This window comes from Tupaia chinensis, unplaced genomic scaffold, assembly GCF_000334495.1.
Source record: "Tupaia chinensis unplaced genomic scaffold, TupChi_1.0 Scaffold139757_1, whole genome shotgun sequence".
NCBI classification, from domain to species: Eukaryota; Metazoa; Chordata; class Mammalia; order Scandentia; family Tupaiidae; genus Tupaia; species Tupaia belangeri.
The window spans coordinates 4,045,897-4,054,777 of NW_006199637.1; the positions used below are offsets into that span (position 1 = coordinate 4,045,897).

Below are 8,881 nucleotides of genomic sequence, written 5' to 3' on the forward strand. Positions count from 1 at the left end.
CCCCTGGGGGGTGATTTCTCGCTTTCTGTCTCTATGTCTCTGTCTGGCGAGCGCACGCGCCCTATAGCGAAAACCTCCCCAAAAAAAAAAAAAATGCCAGTCTTTCTTGGAAACACCCTTGCAGACATGCCCACAAATAATGTTTTACCTGAGTATTACTTAACCCACTCAAGTTGCCAAGTCACCTTCTCACAGATCAACCTAATCAAACCAATTCTTTCTTTTTTTTTAGAGAGAGAGATTTTTGCTATAGGGGCATGTGCACTCACTGGAGAGCCAGAGAGAGCCAAAGAGACAGAAAGTGAGAAATTACCCCCCAGGGGGATGGCCACACCCCAGTCCCCTCTCCTCAGTTCTCCTGTCAGGATTTTAGGCATGCATGTACACACCTGCCAGCGTGAGTTTTACGCCGCCAGGTCCAAGACTCAAATCGCGATTGACTACATGGGAGTCCGGCGATGTAACCATTACGCCATCTGCGGGTCCCACCAATTCTAATCAATAATTACTATATTAAAATAAAATAGCATATTAGCTCAAGGCTTAGTACATTGGAGGCCCAAATAAATCCAGAATAACTCAGGCAGGTCTCTCTCTTATTTTTTAAAAGTGTCCCCATGCACCCCAGAGCAGAGAAAGCCTTTCAGTGTCCTCGCCTGGACAGTCTTACTGACACTGAACAGAAAGACATACACAGCAGCAGTACCGGAGTACCTGCTTACGCTCTGATGTCCGAGGTTCTCTCTGTCCTTGCCGTGACTCCCTGTGTTTTGCTGAAAGACGCAGAGTTAGCAGCCAGAGTGAAAAATCACACAGTGTAGAGTGCCTCAAGAGCCAGGCCAAAGGGGGCGAATTTGATCCTGTGATCCAGGGGAGTCACTGAAGGATTTTAAAACAAAGGTCAGTGGGCCAGCCCTGTAGCACAGTAGTTAAGTGCTGTGCAGAGAGGCCGTACCTCACCTGGCCAACCAGACTTCAAATCCCCACAGTGGCTGCTACCCGCCAGGCACACACATGCCCAGGACCCTGATAGGATGGAGAACTGGAGGAAGAAAGATTAATGGGAGCCCATTCAGGCCCCATGGAGGGGTGCTTCATCTTTCTCCTTTCCTCTCTTCCTTCCTCTCTATCTGTGTGTACACACGTGCCCTCTGACATAATAAAAAAGAAAAAACAAAGTTTAGAAAAATACATGGAACAAGTTAGAAAGGGAGAGACTTCGGATAGTAGGAGACCCATGTAATCATTCAGTCCAACTAGGAGAGAGAAGCCAAGAAAATATCAATTAGGAGAATTTCTTCAACTTCTCCCTTCTAACCCAGTCCCTTAGTGTTGAAGGTAGTGGTTTAGAGAATTGGATCCAAGTAGTATTTGTGTTGTGAACTGACTTGACTAGCTCAAGATAAGTCCTTCTTTTAGTCCTGGGCCAAGTTTCATTTTACTTTATTTTATTTTATTTTTTCCTAGCTTCAGTCTTGTTTATTCGGGTTGTTTTCCTTGGCCATGTTTCTGCTTAACCCTCTTAGCGAGATTGCTCCTTACAAATATTTTCTACGGTGGTGTGGTGGTTAAGGTACTGGATTCCCACACGGCTGGCTGCGGTTCGAGTTGTAGACCTGGAAGTTTGCTTTCTCACGTTCACTCTCTCACTCTGTGGCTCTCTGGTAAAATGAAAATAATAATAATAACAGTGATAAATAAAATGAAATATTTTAAAGAAAAATATTTTATAAATAAATAGATCTTGTTTAAAGAAAACCTTATTTTTAAAAAATGACCTGGCCCATATCCCTCCAATAGTTATCAGGTATCCAGGTATCTATCTCTGCTCAGAACAGCAGAGAGGTATGTAGTATTTGCCCTCTGTAACATGTGCAGCCGTGTGACCTGCTGTCATGGAGGTCATGCACCTGCGAGACAGAAGCTCCCGAGGGATCTGCTCACGCCTCCTGCATCAAATCTCCCTCTCAGAAAGATGCTCTCAGGCGTTACTCAAGCAGACGTGGGAGGGCACCCAATGTGGATTTTTGTAAAAGGCAAAAGGTTTATGCAAGCTGAATGGGAGTCAGAATGCACGTTCCCAGAGTCAGACACACACTCTCCTCAGTTAGGTTGTCCTCCGTTCCTTAGAGCTGCCAGCTCCGAGCCACTGGCACTGCTGTACCTTGCAGCCGACCTCTGACACTCAACTCAAGGGCTAGGCAGAGTGAGCTAGGGCCTGGAACGCGACTCCCAAACCCCAAGTTTCTTTGTATTTCCAGCTGTTGTCATATGGTTGTCATTTCAGTAAAACGAGCAGGACCCTGGTGCTTCTTTTCGTGGGACTCCTGACAGGTTCTAAAATGCCTTATCACTTTCCTACCTGACAGGTCGAGGCCATTCAGGCTGGGAGGGGGAATTTGCAGACACAAACCTAGGAATGTTGTGTTTTTAGCCATTGAGCAGAATTCTTCGTTTAGGGCCAGCCAGTGGTATGGTGATTATGGAGGCTGGCTCCCACATAACTGGATTCCATCAGGGCTGCACATGTGGTTCAAGTCCTGGACATAGCAGCTTTAAAAACATGCTGGGCTTGTGTACACGCATGCCTAAAATCCCGAGAGGAGAAAGGAGGAGAAGGGAATGTGGTATGGCCCATCCCCCCTGAGGGTTCTCTCTCTCTCTCTCTCTCACTCTCACTCTCCAGTGAATGCACATGTCCTATAGCAAATTTTAAAAAAAGAATTCAGTTTAAAATCGTGCGCCTTTAGTGTCCAGCTCCCTATAGGAATCTTAACATAACCTTAATTTGTATGTTATATGCATTCCTAGAAAGTCATACATAGAATCATTGACTTCTATTAAAATTTCAAAGATGTTTTCCTACTATTAAAAAAAAGCATTCATCAACCCATAATAAAAGGACCTTTTAAAATCCTAATTTTAATTTCAAAGGGCTGTCCTGCTTTCATTGATGTTCAGTCTGCTAGCATTTAATTTGCTCATAAAACAGCTGTAAGCAGTTAGTCAAATGGACAATCAAACCACATGGTCAGGGATACTCATAAGTTAGAATACATCACACAGTAAATTTCCATTTCACAGGGAGTTTTTTCATTCGACTGCTTCAGTGAAGTACTATGTTCTCTATCTTTTTATCTGAACATGTTCAAGAAACCCACATCTGAAGTGGCATCATTATTAATTCATTCAACAAAAATCTTAATCCCCTTTTTTTGGAACAAAGCAAGGTAAAAATTAACTGTGTATTTATTTAATAAAGATATGTTGAGGGACCAGCAGGTGGCACAGAGGTAAAGGTGCTAGATCCCACAGGGTCAATTCTGCAATTGAAGTCCTAGACCCAGTGGCCTAAAAGTCATACCAGGCATGGGACCAGCAGGTGGTGTGGTGGTTGAAGGCACTGGACTTCCACATGGCTGACCGTGGTTCAAGTCCCGGATCTGGGGACTTGCTTTCTCTCTTTTCCTCTCTCTCTCTCACTCTGTCCCTCTCTAGTCTAATTTAAATAAATAAAGTTAAATAAAATAATTCTTTAGGGAAAAAAACAGTCATACCAGGCATGCGTGTGTGCATGCCTAAAATCCTAAGCAAAGACGGGAGGAGAAGGGATTGCAGTGTGGCCATCCCCTCTGGGAGATGATTTCTCTTCTCTCTTTCTCTCTCTCTGTCTCTCTCTAGTGAACACACACATACCATAGCAAAAACTAAAAGAAAAAAATATTTTTTAATAAAAAAAAGATATATTGAGTCATGTCAAATATTTGGAGAAAAGTGGCGAATAAACTCAATCTCTGTCACCAAGGAATACCAGGGAACTTCTTCCTATTTTTTTAAATGATATAATATAGAGCAACACTTTTTTTCAGAGAGAGAAAGAGAGAAGAGAAAGCACTCCCTCATGGGGTATGGTCACGCTGCAATTCCTTCTTCTCCATCACTTCCTCCTTGGGGGATTTTGGGCATGTATATGCATGAGCCTGACATGATTTTCAAGCCACCAAGTCTGGGACTCGAACCATGGCATCAGTCATGTGGGGTCTGGCCACTTCAACTATCAGGCCATGGAGCTGGCCTAACTGCAATTTTGAATTTCAACCTCATTTACAAATGTTTACCTAGTTTGAAGTAAATTTTTAAAAATAATTATTTATTTTATTTTATTTATTCATTCATTTATTTTAATTTGACCAGAGAGAGAGAGAAAGTGAGAAAGTGAGAAAGCGAGCCTCCAGGTTTGGTACTCGAACCGTGGATGGCCATGTGGGAGTGTCTAGTGCCTTAACCACCATACCGCCTGCTGGTCCTGAAGAAAATTTTTATATAGATGATTATAGTAGCTGTATCTATCTATCTGTCTGTCTGTCTGTCTATCATCTATCTATCTAAAACACCCAGGTAGGTAGGTAGGTGGATGGATGGATGGATGGATGGATGGATGGATGGGTGGATGTAGTGAGGATGCTGTTACTTTGGCCTAGCCAGATTTCACTGCTGTGGGAAAGACATGTTTTTAGGTGACATAAGCACTTCTAAATTTGCACTTTATAACCAAGGTGGTATGACCCCAGCTTTAAATCAAGTTGGCTCTATACTTGGTCATCAGTCAGTGTTTACTGATCTCGACTGACTGATAACACAAAGCTTCCGAGACCTGCATCTGACCTGGTGACAGAGCCCTAACGGCTTTCTCTGAATAACGTTGTGAGTTTGTGCAGCACCTTTCTAGGTAAGACTTTGCCAGAGCCCACCTCCTCCCAGGACCAATGCACGTGGTGGGCTCTGCATCCTGGAAGTCCCGTCCTGTCCACCCACTGCAGGTCATAGCGACAGACTGGTAGAGCAGGGTCCCCAGCTGTGCATTCATGGAACACTGCTTTCTGAATTTTCCTGTCCCATCGAACCAAAATAAGGCTCTCACCAGTACCAAACCTGGAGAAAATAGTGAAAACAGGACCGTTCTAAGGAATGGCACACTGATCTTCTGACCTCGGGTACAATTTCAGCCTGTTAGGATTGCCTCATCCCTTCCCCACCATCTTCATTTTTCCATTTGGACACTTAGTGCCAGCAGTAAGAACAACACATTTTTGAATTAAGAATTTCCTATGGCTCTTTGCTTTGCCTCATGAATGTAAACAGTGCCTGTCCCATGGGGAAGTTCGGCTAGGAGTAGAGATGGCTTCCCTACCACTTCTCCTACTGATCAGAGCCGAGCGTGTCAGGTACAGGAGCAGAAAGCCTGGACCTTCCTCAGACCAACTGGGCTAATGCACAGGGCCCTCTGCCTGGCCCGTGTAGGCTGAGGTTGGCTCAGGCATCTGCTAGCTGGCCTTGATAATGAAATGCTCAGGTAGAGTCTCCACAAGAGATTTCTCGGTGCCTCCTCATTTTTTAGTCCATTTCTCTCTTGCAAGAATAGAAATGTTTTTCACCAAGGTTTTCCTGTCCTCTTGCTCCCTTTTCTAATGCCTTCGCTTTACCGAAGTATTTCTTGCCATTGCCCCCAGATATGCAGACTGTAGGAGAAGGAGGCCTTACCCATTCCTAAGGCTTCCTAGATACAGGGGTCAGTGAAGGCTACCTGCACAGAGGGATCCAGTTTAAATAGAGCCAGATTTAGGTACTGGGGCTGGGAGCCAAGCCTGACCACAGTCACCCACGATGAGGAACAGAAAGAGGAAGCGAAGAGACCCATTAGAAGATGAAGTAGCCGAGGAGCAGAGGACAGACAGGCGAGAAACTCGAAAGTGTTTATCTCCCCTTCCTGGTGCTCGTTTTCTGCAGTGCCCGGTGGTGCAGTCATGCGGTGCAGCCTCCTGAGAGTTAGCGAGTGCCTGCTCTGTGTGCCAGCACTGTGAGGTGCCATAAGACCGAGACCATAGCTTTATGGTTAGTCTTCTGTTATAGGAAGTACTAAATAACCTGAGTTAAATTAATGAAAACTAATGTCAAGAATCCTTTTTTGAAAGGCATTTCCGGGTCCTAAAGCAGTTTCCAGTTTATTGGGGCAGGTGGGTATGCATGAGAAGAAAATGACAGAGCAGCCCAAAAGCAAGTAGAGGCGGGTGCAAGTCTCAAGATGGCTGATGGAGGGAAGGGACTCAATAACTCCTGGCCAGGTGGAATTGCTGATTGGGAAGTTATTAGAGCAGTGGTTCCCTAACTACATCAGAGTCAGCTGGAAAGTTAAACTCGTTGCTACGCCCAGTCCCGCAAGCACCCATCCATCAGGTCTGAAGTGGGGCATAATATTTGCATCTCTTGTGAGTTCCCGGGTGATGTTGATGCTATTGTTGATTCTAGCTGGCCTAGAATCGTGTACCTGAGCACAGGTGAATATTGTGAGTGGTGAAACAGAAGGACTTCTATGACTTTAAGTTGTGGTTGAACTTCCTCTTTGAGTTTACCCTAAATAGTTATGAGACCTTCCGTGAGTCAGGCTTTCTAGGCCTCTTTCAGCTATAAATAAAGAAGCTGAACTAGCTGGTTTCTAAGGTCCTTCCTTCCCTCCCAGTTCTAAAAGTTAGCACCAAATGAACTGGATGGGGCCCTTTGCTTTGTCTTGCTGAGTTCTGTTCAGAGAGTGGACAGAGGCCTCAATCTCAGAACCCAAGGGCATGGCCTGGTTTGCTCGATTTTTCTGTCATTCCTTCCCAATGTTTGTGGTGATGGGCATTAATTTCTCTCCTTTTTCCCTCTGCCTTTTTTCTTCTTCAACACCTCTAGGAGGAAGAGCAAAAGCAGGCAGTAAGTGAACTTCAGAATTCTTTCTCGGGCTCCTCCTTCCGCATGCTTTTTTTTTTCTTCGTATACATGTTGTATGTTTTCTCCTCTCCTCCCTGCACGACATCTGCTCTGAAGAGTCAGTTATGTGTAAAACCCTCAGTAGTTTCCCCGTGGCGTTGTAAATTGGCCTGAAAGCCCAAATCGTGTTTACCTAGTAGAGCATGCTCTTACTTGAAACTAGAGCTTGTTGCATTTTTTGAGCACACAGTTGTGTTTATTTAAGTATGCATGATTAGCCAGGCTACCATTTACATTCTCCTTCTCTCTTACCCGCTGCTGTTTTGTGTCTAGAGTGGCCTGAATTGCTTGAAACAACTTTTGGGGTGGTGAGGTGACCTCAGGTTTGAAAACTGTGTCAGGAACAAATATGCATGGACACGGGTTCTTTTCGTACCTTGAGGTGGCCTGCAGTGTCAAATAGGCTTCTGGATGCTACAGCTCTAGACACCTTAGCAGCATTACCAATAATATTAGGAGGCTGACTGCCCTGGAGGCAGTTTCCTGGTCAGCGCCTACTCCAGAGGGAGCTTGGGTTTTTCCAAGCTGCATGGCTGTTGCATGTTGTTTGGGGGAAGGTTTATGTTTGTATTTTACCTGATAAATGAGCCTACATGGGAAAACCAACCAGAGGGCCTATTCACAATAGTAACACCATGTGTGCATGTAACACAGTAAGGTTTTCAAAGCATTCATTGTTTATACAGTTTAAAGCTGAATTGTAGTTTACCTCAGGGCTTCTTTTTTTTTTTTAAGAGAGAAATATAAAATGTTTAATTTTTTAAAAAAATAATCTGTATTTTCTTTTTATTTATTTATTTTTTTTGAGAGGTTTTTGCTATAGGGTGTGTGCGCTCGCCAGACAGAGAGACAGAGAAACAGAAAGTGAGAAATCACCCCCTGGGGAGATGGTCATGCCGCAATCCCTTCTCCTCCATTCTCCTCTCGGGATCTTGGGCATGCACGCACACGCGCCCAGCGTGAGTTTAAGCCACTGGGTCCAGGACTTGAACCACAGCTGACTACGTGGGAGTCCAGTGACATAGCCATTACACTAACTGCTGGTCTCAATTATCTGTATTTTCAAAAACACGAATGTATCCATGTTTTAGATGAAGAGGGATCTGAGATGTTATACTTGTTCTTTCCAGTCAGGAGTCCGTGGAGTCACAGAGTAAAGAGGAGAGGAAAGGAAAGGAGGAGATAGGTCGTGAGGGGAAAAGGCAAGAAGGGGTGAGGAGGAGGAGGCGGACCGTCAGAGTGAGGGAACAAGATGGAGTCCAGCACGGGGTAGGCTAGCAACCCAGCAACCTCAAGGGCTTTAATGGAGCAAATTTTGGGTTGGCGTTATTTTTGTTCGGTTTGGTTTTGCTTTTTTCCTCATCCACACAGTTTCTTGCTTTGATCTTATAGCACAGCCACAGCAATAGGTACATTTACATGGGCAAAGCAGGAGAAGAATGAGATGGAAAACAAGTCCACGTTAAATTCTGTGGGGGGAGGGGCAGCAGGCAGTGGCCTGGTGGCTAAGGCACTAGACTCCTATCTAGCTGACCACAGTTTGAGTCCCAGACCTGGTGGCTTTAAAATCATAATGGGTGCATGAGCATGCATGCCCAAAATGCCAGGAGGAGAATGAAGGAAAACGGATTGAGCATGGCCATCCCCCATGGGGGTGATTCCTCACTTTCCTCTCACTCTCTCTCTCTCTCCATCTCTCTTCAACAAGCATATGCACACTATGGCAAAAACTGAAAGAGAGAGAGAGAGAGGAAGAGAGAGAATGGAAAGAAGGAAGGAAGGAAGGATGGAAGGATGGACGGATGGAAGGAAGGAAGCCAGCCAGCCAGCCACACACACCACTTCTGTTCCATTTCACTGGCCAAAGCAAATCACATACCCACAATTAACTTCAAGGAGGCCGGGAGGTCTGGCCCTCCAGTTTGCTTAAAAATGGCAGAGAAGCTGGCTTTGCCTCCCACAGGTAGGAAAATGAGGGAGACTGTGTTGGAGGGAAAGGAAAGAGACCATGTATACTTCCAGCTCCCCCTCCCACTCACTCCTTACTCAGCCTTAGCTCACGATTCAGTATCAC

General features: G+C 45.0%; 1 protein-coding gene across 13 annotated transcripts in view; it reads left to right on the forward strand.

Moving 5' to 3' along the window:
• Positions 1-8,881, forward strand: part of DTNB (dystrobrevin beta) — a 275,346-nt gene that overhangs the window by 236,817 nt on the left and 29,648 nt on the right. For 10 of the 13 annotated variants that reach the window (XM_014593108.1, XM_014593114.2, XM_014593115.2 and 7 more), the window contains one exon: positions 6,730-6,750. The exons of the other annotated variants lie outside the window; for them this stretch is intronic. In XM_014593108.1, the coding sequence (XP_014448594.1) occupies positions 6,730-6,750 (21 nt within the window). The remainder of the gene's footprint in view (positions 1-6,729; positions 6,751-8,881) is intronic. 13 annotated transcript variants of the gene reach the window in all.